This window comes from Salvelinus fontinalis, chromosome 17 (genome assembly GCF_029448725.1).
Source record: "Salvelinus fontinalis isolate EN_2023a chromosome 17, ASM2944872v1, whole genome shotgun sequence".
Lineage (NCBI taxonomy): Eukaryota > Metazoa > Chordata > Actinopteri > Salmoniformes > Salmonidae > Salvelinus > Salvelinus fontinalis.
Genome location: NC_074681.1, coordinates 29,281,403 through 29,300,271, shown reverse-complemented (window position 1 = coordinate 29,300,271; position 18,869 = coordinate 29,281,403). Strand labels below are relative to the sequence as shown.

Here is an 18,869-nt window from a genome sequence, read left to right as displayed (position 1 = left end):
TTTTATATTCACTTAATGGCCATTTATTTCAAATCAAAATCAAATCAAAGCGTAATGGGGGTGTACACAGTCCCGCGAAATGCTTATGTTCCTAGCTCCAACAATACAGAAATATCTAGCAATACAATATCAATATGCACATAATCCAAAAGTAAAAAAATGTAATATAAGTATTTCTAAGTTAGTATCTTGAGAATCCCAAAATAAATCATCTTCGTCTATATGACCTCTGGTTACCCGATCATTATCATTTTCTCACTGAAGCATATTTACTAAATGCAATATGGCATTAATGCAGTTCTGTGTTCATAACTGAAATACCATGTATTGATTTCTAGATTATTTTCCAATAAATGGAAATAACCTCACAGTAAATCCCACTATGTTTTCATCTGATGATTATTAATGTATAATTCATAGAATCAATAATGCAGTTGATACAAAGATCCCCGGATGTGTTTTTGATAAGCAGATGCTTTGTTTTCCCTCCAAAACACTGTAACCAACCGAGATGGTGGATTTAGTGATCTAAGGCTGCATGGTGCATTAAGATGAGGTACTCTTCTAATAGTGGTACACTAATACTGTGCCGTAATCACATTACTTTAATCCATTCTTTGTGTTGGTGCCTTGGTGGCCTCATGCTGAGAGGCGATGGACTCATTAATAACATTCTTATGCTGAACCAGACCCTGGAGGGAACTCTCTGCTGTAAAAATGTCCTGTCACTTTGTCAGATAATTTGTATGTAGGTTAAAGCCAGCCCCTAAATTGTATTTACCGGGAGGTCCCACTCTGCTGCGGCACAGTGCCATCAGTAAGTGTCAGATAAACCTAGTTACACTGCACTCATGCAATTAAAAGCACTCACAGTTAGATCACAATTAAAGAACTGAATGTTTCAGTGTATACAGTAGCTATAGGGTAAATCCATTTTTAATTCAACTGCATCCCCTTTTGATTCAAACAAAACTTTCCATACATGTTTGCCCTTGGAAGAAGTGGTGAGAAAGTAACTTTTTGGACCTGAATGCCAAAACATTCAAGAGATAAAGGTGTTTAAAGTTGACCCATTTTGCATACCCCACCACACCATGAGACATCCATGTCTTCATCACTGGAAAATATAAACGGTTGAGTTTGAAATTATTTTAAAGCTTACAAACAGGGTTGTCAAACTATTTTATACATTTCTTAATAACAATTATGACATTTATTTTACCTTTAACGTCAATTATCTAAAGACGTGGGAACTCAGATTTTTTTATTTATATTTGCATATGTTGTAGCTTAGACCCTTCTTTACATCATCTTAGGTTTTTGTGTTGTGCCGGCCATCGGTTGAGACACAACATGTTCTTGGGTGGATGCCATTTCAATTCTAGAAACAAATTCATATAATGGGCAAATTCCTTTAGACCAGTGGTTTCCAAACTTTTTATGGTCCCGTACACCTTGAAACATTCAACCTCCAGCTGCGTACCCCCTCTAGCACCAGGGTCAGCGCACTCTCAATGTTGTTTTTTGCCATCATTGTAAGCCTGCCACACACAAACCTATACAAAACATTTATTAAACATAAGAATGAGTGTGAGTTTTTGTCACAACCTGGCTTGTGGGAAGTGACAAAGAGCTCTTATAGGACCAGGGCACAAACAATAATATCATAATAATCAATAATTTTGCTCTTTATTTAGCCATCTTACATATAAAACCTTATTTGTTCATCAAAAATGGTGAATAAGTCACCACAGGTTAATGAGAAGGGTGTGCTTGAAAGGATGCACATAACTCTGCAATGTTGGGCTGTATTGGAGAGAGTTAAAGAGTCTTAAATCATTTTCCACACACCCCAGGTCTGTGCCCGAATTTAGTTTTCATGCTAGTGAGGGCCCGAGAATCCACTCTCACATAGGTCCGTGGTTGCAAAGGGCATCACTTTCTGAACAGCACAATTTGCCAAGGCAAAAATCTCTGAGCGCAGCCCTATCCAGAAATCTGGCATGTGGCTTCTGATTAAATAGAATTTTCACAGAACCGCTCGTTGCAATTTCGATGAGGCTCTCTTGTTCAGATATCGGTAAGTGGACTGGAGGCAGGGCATGCAAGGGCAGGGCATGCGTAATTGCGCATCCAGCTCATTCAGATGCTTCGCTATATCACATTTGACATTGTCCGTAAGCTTGAGTTCATTTGCACACAAAAAATCATACAATGATGGAAAGACCTGTTTGTTGTCCCTGTTAATGCAGACCGAAAGAGCTCTAACTTCTTAATCATAGCCTCAATTTTGTCCTACACATTGAATATAGTTGCGGAGAGTCCCTGTAATCCTAGATTCAGTTCATTCAGGCGAGAAAAAACATCACCCAGATAGGCCAGTCGTGTGAGAAACTCGTCATCATGCAAGTGGTCAGACAAGTGAAAATTATGGTCAGTAAAGAAAACGTTAAACTCTTCTCTCAATAAAGGAAAACCATGTCAATACTTTGCCCCTTGATAACAATAACTTCTGTATGTTGTAAAAGTGTTACATGGTCGCTGCCCATATCATTGAATGATGCAGAAAATACACAAGAGTTCAGGGGCCTTGCTTTAACAAAGTTAATAATTTTCACTGTAGTGTCCAAAACGTCTTTCAAGCTGTCAAGCATTCACTTGGCATGCTGCAGTGTCCCCAAGTGGCATCAGGAGCAACTACTTGCACGCTCGTTACCACTCCACTATGTCTCCCTATCATGGCTTTTGCGCCATCAGTACAGATACCAACACATCTTGACCACCAAAGTCCATTTGATGTCACAAAGCTGTCCAGGACATTAAAGATATCCTCTCATGTTGTCCTGGTTTCCAATGGTTTGCAGAAGAGGATGTCTTCCTTAATTGACCCCCCATAAACGTAACGGACATATACCAGGAGCTGTGCCAGGCCTGCACGTCTGTTGACTCATTCAGCTTTAATGCACATAATTCACTGGCTTGTATGTGAAGCGATAATTGTTTCATAACATCTCCTGCCATATCACTGATGCGTTGTGAAGCAGTGTTGTTTGATGAAGGCATTGTCTGTATAGTTTTTTTGGCCTTTTCCCCCAGTATTGTCCCAGCCATGTCCGCGGCAGCATGAAGAATTAAGTTATCCACAATAGTATGGGTTTGCCTGTCCTAGCCACTCAGTAGCTCACCATGTAAGACGCTTCTAGACCCTTCTTATTAATGGTATCTGTTGCTTTTATATGTCTTACTAGTCGAAAGTCGTCATTTGTCTCGCTCAAAAAACTCTTGTGGCTTATTTTTCAAATTGTCTTGTTTTGTTTCTAAAATGTGGAGTAACGGTTAATGTGATTGGATGTTAATTATTTGACCTAGGCTACCTGTATTTGACATTGTGTTGTCATTTTGCTGAACACTAGAGAGTTTAATTTTATTTTTGGCAGTGAAGCGAGGCTACTCAGGCAAGTAAAAAACCTCACCCAAATGTATAGCCCTGTTGGGAAATATAAATGTACTGTTTGAAAATGTGAATTAAAAAATAAATAAATAATAATAATGTTATATTTGTATTTTTTAAATGTGAAATACATTTTTATTTAGCATACCCTTGAAGGCATTGCGCATACTCCTGGGGAATACCTGTTTAGACCAAAGCAATTTAGCTGGTACACCATTGTCTCGGATCTCTCCGGAACTTTCATCACACACACCTGTCCCCTATTCCCACTGATTGTATTTGTATATATGTGTCCTTTGTTCAGCATGGGGGGTTGATTATTGTTACAATATCCGTTGGTGCATGTGATTACCTGTGCTGTGTGTTTTGTCTTTCGTGCCATTGTGGATTGCTCTGATGATTACGGGTCTCGTCCCGTGGGTTAATCATTGTGAGCGTGTGTATTTATTTGAGGTACTCCTTGCTCTTTTGTTTGGGTTTCAACCCGGTGTTTTTGTTATGTGTTTGTTTGTTCTTCGTCCCCGTGCCCTTACACGGCACGCCGTAATTTGGGGTATAATGACCAAAAAATATTACGCGTTCCTGCGCCTGTCTCCCGAATCGTTGTTACCAACGTGACAACCATTGACATTTTTACTTCTAATTACTACCACAAAGATGGCCACTGGTCCACCCACCGTTGACTGTCAACTTAAATGTTCATGTCTATTATCTATATTTCTATGATTTCAGTAGGTTTCCTATGGAGGGTTGACAGTATAATTCCCATTCAAGTCAAAGTGGTACCATTTGAAAGTTTACATTTATTAAAATGTTAGTACATTTGTCAGCCAAAATATGATACACACACTGTATTCAAGAGCATGTTGTGTCACAATCGATGGCAGGCACAACACAAAAAATGTACATTATGTAAAATAAGATCTAAGCTACAACATATGTATATCTGAAAAAGTTTTAAATAATTTACATTAAGGTTAACATGTTTTTTTTCAATAAATGATCAAAAACTTTCACAACCCTCTTTGGAAGCTTTTAATGATATCAATCTCAACTGTTTATCTTTTCCAGTGATGAAGACGTGGGGTATGCATAATAGGTGTAACGTTCGTCGTTAAGGGTAGACCAAGGCGCAGCGTGATTTGGGTTCATCATACTTTATTAAAATGTGAACCAGCGAAAAAAAAACAATAGACAACACAACGAACGAAAAGCTTTGTCGTGCAAAATACATGCAACCAAACAAAGACAAGATCCCACAACTGAAGGGGGGAAAAAGGGCTGCCTAAGTATGATCCCCAATCAGAGACAACGATAGACAGCTGCCTCTGATTGGGAATCATACTAGGCCAACAAAGAAAAAGAAAACATAGACATACAGAAACTAGAGTACCCACCCTAGTCACACCCTGACCTAACCAAAATAACCCCCCCCCCCCCCCCCAAAGGTGCAGACTCCGGCCGCAAACCTGAACCTATAGGAGAGGCCCGGGTGGGCATCTACTCTCGGTGGCGGCTACGGTTCGGGACGTAGCCCCCGCTCCCTACGCTGATCCCTCCGTTTCTGTGGAACCGGACCGTGGATCGTCGCCGGAGACTCCGGACCGTGAATCGTTGCCGTAGGAACCGGACCGTGGATCATCGCCGGAGGCTCTGAACTGGGAACCACCGCTGGAGGCTCTGGACTGCAGCTCGTCGCTGAAGACTCTGGACTGCGGATCGTCACTGGAGACTCTGGACTGCGGATCGTCGCTGGAGACTCTGGACTGCGGACCGTCGCTGGAGACTCTGGACTGCGGACCGTCGCTGGAGACTCTGGACTGCGGACCGTCGCTGGAGGCTCCGGACTGGGGACTGTTGCTCGAGGCTCCGGACCGGGGACCGTCGTTGGAGGCTCCGGACCGGGGACCGTCGCTGGAGGCTCCGGACCGGGGACGTCGCTAGAGGCTACGGGCCTTGGATTTTCACTGCAGGCTCCGGGCCATGGATTTTCACTGCAGGCTCCAGGCCATGGATCGTCACTGGAGGCTTCGTGCCATGGATTATCAGTGGAAGCTCCGGACCATGGATTATCACTGGAGGCTTCGTGCCATGGATCATCACTACAGGCTCTGGGCCATGGATCATCACTGGAGGCTTCGTGCCATGGATTTTCACTGGAGGCTCCGGGCCATGCATTATCACTGGAGGCTTCGTGCCATGGATCATCACTACAGGCTCTGGGCCATGGATCATCACTAGAGGCCTGGTACGTGGAACCGGAACAGGTCTCACCGGACTGGGGAGATGCACTGGAAGCCTGGTGCGTGGAGCAGGCACCGGATACACTGGACCGTGGAGGCGCACTGGAGGTCTCGAGCGTAGAGCTGGCACAATCCGTCCTGGCTGGATGCCCACTTCCGCCCGGCCAATGCGCTGGCACAGAGCGCACCGGCCTGTGAATGCTCACTGGAGACACTGTGCGCATCACCCCATTACACGTTGCCTGACCAGTCACACGCTCCCCACGGTAAACACGGGGAGTTGGCTCAGGTCTAAACTCTACCTCCGCCAATCTCCCTGTGTGCCCCCCAAAAAATGTTTTTGGGGACTGCCTCTCGTGCTTCCGTCGTTGAGCTAACTCTTTGTATAGTCGCCGTTCCGCTCTCGCTGCCTCCATCTGCTCCTTTGGACGGCGATACTCCCCGGCCCGTGTCCAGGGTCCTTCTCCCTCCAGGATTTCCTCCCGGGTCCAGTCCTCCTGACCACGCTGCTTGGTCCGTTGGTGGTGGGATCTTCTGTAACGTTCATCGTTAAGGGTAGACCAAGGCGCAGCGTGATTTGGGTTCATCATACTTTATTAAAATGTGAACTAGTAAAAAAAATTAAATAAACAACACAACGAATGAAAGCTTCGTCGTGCAAAATACATGCAACCAAACAAAGACAAGATCCCACAACTGAAGGTGGGAAAAAGGGCTGCCTAAGTATGATCCCCAATCAGAGACAACGATAGACAGCTGCCTCTGATTGGGAACCATACTAGGCCAACAAAGAAAAAGAAAACATAGATATACAAAAACTAGAGTACCCACCCTAGTCACACCCTGACCTAACCAAAATATAGAGAATAAACAGGGATCTTTAAGGTCAGAGCGTGACAATAGGTCAACTTTGACCACCTTTATCTCTAAAATGTTTTGGCATTCAGGTCCAAACAGTAACTTGCGAAGCACTTCTACAATAGGCAAATATGTATGGAAGGTTTTGTTAATTTCAAAAGGGGTGCTATTAAATGTATTTACCCTATATGGGTAATACATACTGTACTAGGGTAATAGTTATTACCCTACTGGAAAATAATACAATGGATATTTGTAAAGGCACATAAGATTTTCCAAAAGGTTATGCACTAATAATTCATCATAATATGCTTCATAACCCAGGTCCATATCCTCGCTCACTCATATGATAAGATTTTAAATGGAAATGTTGGAATTTGAAAGTGTCACTCATCCTTTTATCTGTGTGTCCTGTATGACTGGCAGAGATCACAGGTAACTCTGAGGACATTCCTCTGGTGCGATGGCGGCAGCAGTGGATGGAGAACGGAACGCTGCTCTTTCACATCCACCACCAAGATGGCAGCCAGAACCTCCCCGGCCTGTCCGCCACAGACTACCCTGCCAGCGACTCTGCCGAGGAAGAGTTACGCATCCTTCACATCTCTGTCATGGTACGGTACTGTGCTGGTTGGGTGGGGCTCGGGTTGGAATGGAGAGTGTTTTATTGTGCTGTTTGATAAAGATGTTGGACAAGGATGTTACTTTTCAATTATGTGCGCTGCTCTGATATAAGCATTAGAACTTTGTGCATTTCTTGGTACATGTGGACATGTTACAATGGAAGGTTTGTACTGAACAGCTACATTGATGGATGACAGATTTTTAATGCAAAGTACATCTGGACATTTTAACAAATGATTAGTCAGCATGAGAACAATTATTCTAGTAGGTACTAGGTACATTGTAGAGGCACTTACTGAATGTCAAATGATATGCTGACCTTGAGTCTCCTCTGCATGTTTTGCATGTTAGTACCCAATGAAAAGGTAGACTGAAACATTTTCATATTCTTTCAGTTTATTTATCTATGCAACGATTATCCGCCGGTAAACTTATTTCCCATCTCATATTTTCTTCCATATCTAAATTTAACATCCTTCTGGCTGTTGTTTCCTTGTTTTATTCCCCTTGCTATCTCCTTATCCTAAAAGCTGCTCGACAATACAGTCACAAATCTCTTATGGAGGTGTGAAAGGATTAGCATGCAGATAGGACAGACTTAGCAACAGATGGCTGCTGCGCTGTGCTCCCGCTCCGGCCTCGCTCGCTGCAGCTTGTCGCTCAGTTGGAGGGCCGCCTCATAAATCCAGCATTGCATCACTTCGTCAGCTCCTTGAGGATACGTGCTGCCCCGAGACACAGCCCCACCACTCTCTCTCCCACTAACGGCCACTCTCTCCCCACCCCACACATGTCACTGAGCCATTTCCATTGTTCCGCCATACGCCACAGCCACCAGCATGGCTCGATGGCAGATGATTCAAGCCAGGATTCTACACAGCAGCTTGACCTGTCATGCACAGTTCATTGCCAGACCACCAGGCCCACCATGGAACAGTTTAAAGCTCTTGGATGAATGCAGTCCAACCTGAGGCTTGAAAAGAGGCCAGCTATAACTGGGGCTTAATCTCATGGAGATGCAGGCTCACTGAACTGCACCAAACTCAGTTTTGTCACCAGAAGGGGATAGGGATTTCCCTCACCTAGTTGCCATTCAAACTGCCATGATAAGAGCTGGTGTGCTTCTTCCTCCACAAGGTGACCACAGTCTCCTTTGCTGCTCTGCTTCAACATCCATAATGGATGAATTACCTTGTGTTCCATGTTCAGCCGCAGGTGAGCTCCTGCAAGTCGAAACACATGTCCTCAGTTCTCTTTTGGCCCAGAGGCAGAGGGAACAACAAGCACCCCCTAACACCTACTACTCTGCACCATCCACCACACGTGGAGCCACCCTTTTATAGAGTCACTCCTTCTGCAGGAAGACCTCTACTATGCCCGTTAAATGCAAAGGGAGTGTAGTCACAGCATTGGAAAACCTTTGTATGTTTACAAATGCTCCAGAACATTGGTAAAACAGCAAAGGGCATCACACGGCAACTTTCATTTCCCTTAATATTGTGATCTTATTTATGGTATAGATCCCTCAAACTCAACTCTAGACCTCGAAGCCACTTCCACTGCATTTTTTCATTATTCCCCTCTAATCAGGGACGGATTTAGACCTGGGACACCAGGTGTGTGCAATTCATTATCAGGTAGAACAGAAAACCAGCAGGCTCCGGACCTCATAGGTTAAGAGTTGAGTACCTCTGGTATAGATGGAGAGAGGAATATCGTTATGCCTACGCTACTGCATGAAAGAAGACATCCCAAATATATATTTTTGAGAAGCTGTGGTATACAAAAAAATTATTGAACATTATATGAGGAGATTTTGTGTGGTAGGAAATAAGCTCTTAGGGACTCTTATGGCTCATGCGCTGTATCGGTCACTGTTTACATTGGATTAAGGTTTCAGACAAGTCCCCAATGTTCTCTGACAGGTTGCCAGTGTTCTTCCTAAAAGAATAAATAGTGTAAGGGCTCTATTCAATCCGTATTGCGGAGGTTCAGCTTTACAGCTTGTTAGCGGAGACCGCATTCACGGTAAATGCAGCTCAATCGGAAATGACCTTAACATTTTGATCTACGCAATCTGTTACGCATCAGCAATACAGATTGAATAGAACCCTAAGTCTTGTATGTTTTGCTTCTCCTCCTATATATACATTTGAAGTTCACATATTTTGCTGGTAAGGTGTTTAGTAAACATCCCAGTGCTCCTTCTTGCTGGTTTACAGCCAGGGTTACTAATTCCCGTCTCAGATGGGAATTAAGAGGATCGAGTTTCCTGGGAACTGACAGTATAGCTTTAAGAAATCTGATGCAGATGGGAGCAGAAGCAACACAGAAGGAATTTATTTTCTATTGGCCAACCTATAGTAGAACAAGAAACACATTTTGAAGAGGAGGCAGATACAATATTTTTTTAAATGTTAAATAACACTAAAATGTGCATGAAAATACTATAACCCTCACAATAGCCTACATTTAGCATAGCTTAATTGATCTTGAAAATATATATTTTTACAATGTCTCCGATGTATTGGAGTAACTGAGTGTACAAAACATTAAGAACACCTTCCTTTTGCCCTCAGAACAGCCTCAATTCGTTGCGGCATGGTGTCGAAAGGTACAAGGTGTCGAAAGCGTCCCACAGTGGTGTCAAGTTGGCTGGCTATCCTTTGGGTGGTGAACCATTCTTAAAACACATCGGAAACTGTTGAGCATGAAATATAAACAGCAGCGTTGCAGTTCTTGACACAAACTGGTGCGCCTGGCACGTACTACCATGCGCCGTTTAAAGGCACTTAAATCTTTTGTCTTGCACATTCACTCTCTGAATGGCACACAATCCATGTCTCAATTGTCTCAAGGCTGAAAAATTCTTATTTAACCGGTCTCCTCCCCTTCATCTACACTGATTGAAGTGAATTTAACAAGTGACATCAATAAGGGATTAAAGCTTTCACCTGGATTCACCTGGTCAGTCTGTCATGGAAAGAGCAGGTGTTCTTAATATTTTGTACACTTAGTGTATAGTAAACAGTCCATATTTAACTCATATTTGCTGTTTGATATAATATAACAGTTTGATATCTCTATTTGTGTACTAGGTGATCAGAAGGAATAACTCAAACAACGAAGATTTCATACTTTCAATTAAAAAATATCACATAAGAAATTCAGAAATGATTGTCCCTTCCGGGCCCCGGACTTAAGACGTTCTTTACAACATTACCAACAGTTTTCCTTTGGGCAACCCCTCAGACCTTTGCACTTCTGGTTTAAGTGCCCGATAATACCTTGATTTATGGCTGATCACACCCTTTAACAGAATGACTATTTCCTCTTGCACCTCAAATGTCATCTAGATCAGTTAAGGTCTATCGGGCAAGCAGAATTGCAGTGACTCATTCATTAATGCAAGTACAAGCCCCTGAACTTGAAGATTGTCTCGCTACGTAAACAATATTAATGATAGAAGATCCTTAAAGTTAAGTTTGTAATGTTATACAATTTAAGGGGCCCACACATATCCACCCGGAAGGAATGATGGAAGGAAGAGGAAATTCAATTAGAGTAATCTAAACCAACATTTTGAATGAAGTATTATGTTTATAGTTTCGAAGGCTAAAGTATTTTTTGTGTGTATCTCTTCCAGCTGGGAACCGATGGCACAGTATTGAGTCTGTCAATCAAACAAATTCCCACATAATTATACAGCAAATTAAACTATACTACAAGCTAGCTAGTCAATGTTTCGAAAAAGCTAAGACAGTCCTGCTGAGAATCCCAAAACTCTTACGCTAGTAATGCTTTTATATTCTCTCGGTTGTTTTAAGCAAATTGAGACTTCTACTATTGATAATTAAACATATATTTAGAATAGATTACACATTTATTTCATTTTCATGAGATTACATTTTCACATTCTGAATCTCTCAAGAGTTTGAGTAAAACATATTTTTTTACAGGGACAGTGCACATTAATCAACATTTCAGTAAAAGCGCCGGTTTTACCTAGCCAGCTAATTTTAAAGCTCAGTCCCTGGGCAGGTTATTAAAAACTTTTTCTATAACAATGCAGACAAACATGCAGCGCATCATTGGACAAGCAACACGTAGCACGCAGACAGAGCAATTACACAAAAAGCAACAAAACAAAATACATAAAAGTAACAAAGTCTTTCCACACCTCACAACTACAGACAACAGACAACATGGAGAGCTGTAATATGCAGCTAGGGATTATGTTCACAAGTCTGATTGGGCTTAAGTCATATCTTTATGTTTTTTGTGAAGGTGCGATATGTGGTGCAGTTGTGTGTCTGGTGGCAGTGTGTTCCAGACATGGGAAGCTCTCACAGAGAAAGCAGATTGACAAAAGGTGCTTTTCCTTAAGCAAACTATACAGTCACCTCTCATGGCAGACCTTGTGGATCTGCTGCCATGAGTTTGGGTTTTCTGTTTTAAAAAAAGTACTAGGTGGAGGGGGAGCCAGGCCATTTAGGAGGATCTTGAGTACAAGACAGTGTATTGCACAAGATATTCCCAACTCAGAAGCTCATGCTTTATGAGGATGTAATAGTGATGATGGCTATTGGGCTTTCTATCAATCGAGAGCCTGTTTGTAGACTGACTGAATGGCTTTTAATTCTGTACAGCAAGCTTGGGCCCAACTAGTCTAGCAGTATGAACCGTCGCTGGAAGCTCTGGACTGTGAACCGTCGCTGGAACCTCTCTTGGGTATGTGGGACGTTAGCGTCCCACCTCTTCAACAGCCAGTGAAACTGCTGGGCGCCAAATTCAAATACAGAAATACTCACTATAAAAATTCAGAAAACAAAACATATTTTACACAGGTTTAAAGATGAACGTCTTGTGAATCCAACCACGGTGTCAGATTTTAAAAATGCCTTACGGCGAAAGCATACCTTACGATTATTTGAGAACATAGCCCAGCAGACAATTCATTACAAACAGTAACCAGCCAAGTAGAACAGAGTCAGAGTCATAAATAGAGATAAAATGAATCCCTTACTGTAGTATCCTTAAAGGCTTCTTAGAATTACGACTCATGAGACTTACATACGGTTTAGTATTTAATTGTAACTTAGATTTACATTATCTTATGCACCTGGCTTAAACCTACCTGAAGCTTTCTTAATCATAGTTAAATAGGCAGACATAGGAAATAGCTACGGATAGCGGGAAGCAAACCCCCGTCTTGAGTCAATACTGCCATCTATTGGTAAACATAAATATACCAGGTTACTACATTTACCTTTGATGATCTTCATATGGTTGCACTTAGCAGACATTCATTTACTCAATAAATGTTTATTTTGTTCGATAAAGTTTCTTTATATACAAAAACCTCCGCATTGTTCGCGCGTTTTCTTCAGTAATCCACAGGCTCAAAAGCAGTCAAAACAGGAAGACAAAAAAATCCAAATTGTATCCGTAAAGTTCATACAAACATGTCAAACGATGTTTATATTCAAATCCTCAGGTTGTTTTTAGCCTAAATAATCAATAATATTTCAAACGGACAATAACGTTGTCAATTTAAAAGGTAAACAAGAATTGCTCTCTCTCTGTCGAGCGCATGAAAAAGCTCTGCGACACTTTAGCGTCCAGTCATTCCGAATGCTCTTATTCCCTAATTTTTCAGAATACCAGCCTGAAACTATTTCTACCGACTGTTGACATCTAGTGGAAGGCATAGAAACTGCAGTTTGAGTCCTAAGTTAATGGATACTGCAATGGCATTGAATAGAAAACTACAAAACCAAAATAAAAACTACTTCCTGAATGGATTTTTCTCATTTTTTTTTTTTCTCTGCCAAATCAGTTCTGTTATACTCACATACACCATTTTAACAGTTTTGGAACTTTAGAGTGTTTTCTATCCAAATCTACCAGTTATATGCATATCATATCTTCTGGGCCCGAGAAGCAGGCAGTTTAAATTGAGCATGCATTTCATCCAAAATTCCGAATGCTGCCCCCTACCCTAGTGAAGTTAAGTGGGGGAGTATCATAGCATTGAAGTACAGTTTTGTTACCTCTGTAGTCAAAAAATGTTGTATGAATCGGAAATTAGCTAGGATGAATTGTTATTTTAGTTACCTTTTTCACCTGCTTTTTAAAAGAGAGGTTGCAATCAAGTATGATGCCAAGGTACTTAAAATCGGATACAGCCTGGAACTTCTCCCCTGACACATAGGCATCTGTCTCCGTAGCATCAGTTGCCCTCTTTTTTTTACATTGTGATGTAAACATGAGTCACTGAGCCACTTTGTAACCTTGACCATTACAGTAGCGAGTTCTTGTGCAGCTTGTTTGCATGCACATATATCACTGTATCATCTGCATACATTTGAACTTCAGACCCAGTACAGACAGAAAGCAGATCATTCATGTACAGGCTGAACAGGAGGGGCCCCAGTATTGACCCTAGGGGGACGTCCACATCATAGCTGAGAACGTACTGTGTATTCTTTAATGATCATACCCAGGGCTGTTGCGGTGATATTATTACTGCCACACCGGCGGTCATGAGTCATGAAGGGAGTCAAATTCCACGTGACCGTTTAGTCACGGTAATTAGGCTTCTCCAAGCTCTGATGCTGCTGATGGTCATTAGTAGCCTACTAAACTTGCTAACTGCCTGGTACTCAGCACTCTATTGTCCTTCTAATCACTCTAGATTTTCAATTACATTTGCATTGATGTCAATCAAACACTTCATGAAAGCCCCTAAGCTCATGTTGTGCAACATTTCTATAGGCTATGCAATTGCATGAGAAAACAGTGATGGCCTCTATTAAAAAGAGGAGGATCCCATCAGCTTTCTACTAGAAGTATTTCCCAACATTCCTAATATTAGGTACATTACTAATCTTTACAACAGGAGTATAGCCTACCTGGCTGGCATGAAAATGAACCTCGGGAAAAGCGTCCTCCATTCGCTATTTAAGTACATAGATGATGTCACGACCGTCGTATGAATAATTGGACCAAGGCGCAGCGTGAGTAGAGTTCCACATTTTAATGATAGTGAGACTTCCAAAACAACAAAGACATAACGATCGTGAAATACATAGCGCACATAGACACACACATAAAACAATATCCCACATAGCAGGTGGGAAAAAGGACACACTAAGTATGATCCCCAATTAGAGGTAACGATTATCAGCTGCCTCCAATTGGGAACCATAAACACCAACATAGAAATATAATACCTAGAAACCCCCCTAGTCACGACCTGATCTAAAACACCATGGAGAACCCCGAGGGGTCTATGGTCACGGCGTGACAGTACCCCCCCCCCCCCCCCCCCCCCCCCCCCCCTCAAAGGTGCTCCGGTGCGGGACGTAGCACCCACTCTAGGATCCGGCCATGGAGCCGGGCTGAACACCGTGCCCGGAATGGGCACCAGCGCGGAGGAAGGCTCCGGCCATGGAGCAGGACTGGACGCCGTGCCTGGACTGGGCACCGGCGCAGAGGAAGGCTCCGGCCATGGAGCGGGACTGGACGCCGTGCCTGGACTGGGTATGGGAGCAGAGGAAGGCCCCGGCCATGGAGCGGGACTGGACGCCGTGCCTGGACTGGGTATGGGAGCAGAGGAAGGCCCCGGCCATGGAGCGGGACTGGACGCCGTGCCTGGACTGGGCACCGGCGCAGAGGAAGGCTCCGACCATGGAGCGGGACTGGACGCCGTGCCTGGACTGAGCACCGGCGCAGAGGAAGGCTCCGGCCATGGAGCGGGACTGGGCGCCGTGCCTGGACTGGGTATGGGAGCAGAGGAAGGCCCCGGCCATGGAGCGGGACTGGGCGCCGTGCCTGGACTGGGCACCGGCGCAGAGGAAAGCTCCGACCATGGAGCGGGACTGGACGCCGTGCCTGGACTGGGCATCGGCGCAGTGGAAGGCTCCGGCCATGGCACCAGTGCAGGAAGCTCCGGGCCGTGGACCGACACTGGAAGCTCCGGCCGTGGACCGTCACTGGAGTCTCCGGACCATCGCTGGAGGCTCTGAACTGTGAACCGTCGCTGGAAGCTCTGGACTGTGAACCGTCGCTAGAGGTTCCGGGCCGTGGGCCGTCACTGGAGTCTCCGGACAGTGGACCGTCACTGGAGTCTCCGGACATTGGACCGTCACTGGAGTCTCCGGACCGTGGACCGTAACTGGAGTCTCCGGACCGTGAATCGTCACTGGAGTCTCCGGACCGTGGACCGTCACTGGAGTCTCCGGACCGTGATAATACCTAGAAACTCCCCTAGTCATGACCTGACCTAAAACACCATGGAGAACCCCGAGGGCTTGTCGTGACAGATGACATTTACTCTTCCCCCTGACCCTGTTTCGTGACAGGTGCATGATAATGGTCCATTCTAACTCAAAACAAATGTCACACATATATTATTTAGTTTAAGTAAAGACAATATTAAATCAAAAATAGTCTGATGGGTTACAATATTAGCCTATCACTTGTATATTATAATTTGTGAATTTTTTATTCATTTTTTCTTTTATTTAACTAGGCAAGTCAGTAAGAACACATTCTTATTTACAATGACGGCCTACCCCAGCCTAACCCTCCCCTAACCCAGACGACGCTGGGCCAATTGTGCGCCGCCCAATGGGACTCCCAATCACGACTGGTTGTGATACAGCTCGGGATCGTGACGCCTATAGCACTAAGATGATGCAGTGCCTTAGTCTGCTGTGACACTCGGGATCCTAGCATGCCCAGCAAGAAACAATGCCGTTTTTGCTACTTTTTCTAATCATAGTCGCACACCTCATGTAGCCTAGCCCTTAGGGCTATTTGTTTTGATAAGGTTTGTATCACAACTTTAAGTGGCTAAATGACTTCGTAAATTTAGCACATTAATCCACGTTACAAGGGGTGTAGAGCCTAACTGGCATACATAAGCAGCACACAAGTTTAAAGTTTAGGAAGATAATTTTCACCATGAAAATGCTCCTTCATAATAAAATCACTACATGCATAATCACATTTGCGGTCACTTTTGATAATGGTGTTGTCCTGCTAATGGAATATTTGGCATATAGCCTACTGATGTGTGCGCATTGCTGCGCTTATAATGTGAATAAATAGCCTAATAGTCAATCAACATTTTAAGCTAAACGTTCTGATCTGTTGTGTCAGCCACATTGCCTAAAAATTATGCTAGTGGTTGTATTAATTTGGGATCTATCGCATCCCACAACTGTCCCGGACTAAGTTTGGAAGATGTATTTATTGTACAGATTAGAATAGGTCTACTTTTGTACTATGGGGGATAGTAGATTGACATAGGCTAGTGCTTTTGCTGTTAGCTGGCTGACAAAAAGTAAATGTGGACAGTTCTTCCAATATCTTCAATATGCACCTCGGAATTGGATAAGGACGCACGCAGTTGCATCCCTGAGGTTTCTGTCTTCACTTGTAGCCTGAGAGAAAGACCCGATCTTGTGATGGAGAGCAATGTGAGTGAGAGATGCTTTGGGGCATGCAGCACTCAGATGGAAGGGCACAGCGCAGCACTCCGGGCCAAGGACACAACGGCCACTGGCCACAAAAGGCATGTATTTTAGGGTGCTTTACGGCCACACAAAGGAGATGCCGCTGAGAAATTCAAGGAATTAGCAAGTGCTTGTCAAATTCTCAATGGGAGACTGATAAAGTCTGTACAGCCTGCAAAATGCTTTCAAAGCAACTTTTTTCAAATCATCATTGGAGTCGCATCATGCAGCCTTACAATGTATTAATAAGCAAACATATAGCCCAACGTTTGTAGAACAACTGAAGTTATATTAATAACTGAAAATTAAGCATATAGGAGTACCTATTTCTTTGTTAACCTCTCTTGGGTATGGGGCAGTATTTTTACGTCCGGATGAAAAGTGTGCCCAAAGTAAACTGCCTGTTACTTAGGCCCAGAAGCTAGGATATGCATATAATTGGTCGATTTGGATAGAAAACACTCTAACGTTTTTAAAACTGTTAAAATGATATCTGTGAGTATAACAGAACTGATTTGGCAGGTGAAACCCCAAGGACAAACCATCCCAAAAAATAAATAATTCAGCCTTCCACAGCCTTCCAATGGCTTTCATGTTTATTATGAGGCGAAGTCCTCCCCGATTGCAGTTCCTAGGGCTTCCATTACATGTCAACAGTCTTTAGATAGAGTTTCAGGCTGGTTTTTGGAAAAGTGGCTTCCATTTTGGCTGTAGTTTTTCCGTGTTTCCATGCGCGTGGGTGAAAGTGTGTTCTTTGTTATTTATCTCTGGTAATGACCATACTATTCTCCGTCTTAACTTTTATCGTTTATTTACGTATTAGGGTCCCTGAGGTTTGATTATAAACGTTGTTTGACTTGTTTGGATAAGTTTATTTGTGACGTTTGGGATTCATTTTGTATGCATTTTGAAGGAGGGAAACCGGTGGATTATTGAATTAAGTTTTAATGGATATAAAGAAGGACTTTATCGAACAAAAGGACAATTTGTGATGTAACTGGGACCTTTTGGAGTGGCAACAGAAGAAGATCTTCTTAGGTAAGGCATTTATTATATCGCTATTTCTGATTTTCGTGTCGCACCTGCCTGATTGAAAAATGTTTTTCATGTTTTTGCATGCGGGGCGCTGTCCTCAGATAATCGCATGTTGTGCGTTCGCCGTAAAGCCTTTTTGAAAGCTGACACAGCGGCTGGATTAACAAGAAGTTAAGCTTTATTTTGATGTATAATACTTGTATTTTCATGAATGTTAAATATTTATATTTCTGTAATTTGAAATTCGCGCTCTGCAATTTCACCGGATGTTGGCCAGGTGGGAAGCTACCGTCCCACCGGCCCATAATTAACCTCTCAACACAGGAAAGCTGCATGTGCGCACTCCCTCAAATCGTTTGGAGAAACTATAATTTACATTTTATTCAGCTTGTTCAATTGTATTCTTCATACTTAAAAGTAATATTAAATAATGCCACTGAATTCTAAGCAAAACTTGTCTGTTAAATTAACTAGTGTAGCCCACAGCCATTTCGCATAGCCAGATCAGGACCTAACATAAGGACAACTCAGAGTATTCAATTCTGTTATTCTGAAATAGACTACAATTTTCTTTAAACCTGTCTAAAATAAATAATGAATTTATTGTGGAGGTGTAGGCTATATTACATGGATTTATTCAACTTTTTAAAATGTAGATGTTCCAAAGGTCTGCATCAATGGCTTGCAGGAAGCCAGGAATGGAAGCCAGGAGATGCTAAATGTGTTTATGTTAATTAACGGTCAATTACCGTGACACCGACAGTTATTTGCTTGACAATCACCAACTGACTAAATTTTGTGACCTCCACAGCCCTAATCATGACTTGCAATACAGCAGGAGACTTGAATGTGTCCTTAATAAGAAAAGTGTCAGCCTTCATGCAATATTAGCCTTTATGAAATATTGTAAATTAAATTAAATGATTTAAGTTCCTGTCATTAATACCCTATTCCAATGAAACCCCATTGTGTGTTTAATGGGGGTTTAACTTTCACATTTGTTCACTGTCAAAATCTGAACTGGATCATAAACCTTTAGAAAATACTGCTCCTAATTGTCACATTTGATTTCATTGTTGTCATTAAATAGATTTTTTAAGCATTAATGCCAGAATTTAAACCACGTCACTGGAG

The 18,869-nt window shown here is 42.8% G+C and overlaps 1 protein-coding gene across 7 annotated transcripts in view; it reads left to right on the top strand.

The window, feature by feature from the left end:
* Nucleotides 1–18,869, top strand: part of LOC129814121 (astrotactin-1-like) — a 269,237-nt gene that overhangs the window by 39,459 nt on the left and 210,909 nt on the right. For all 7 annotated transcript variants that reach the window (XM_055866935.1, XM_055866939.1, XM_055866938.1 and 4 more), the window contains exon 2: nt 6,979–7,166. In XM_055866935.1, coding sequence (XP_055722910.1) covers nt 6,979–7,166 — 188 coding nt within the window. The remainder of the gene's footprint in view (nt 1–6,978; nt 7,167–18,869) is intronic.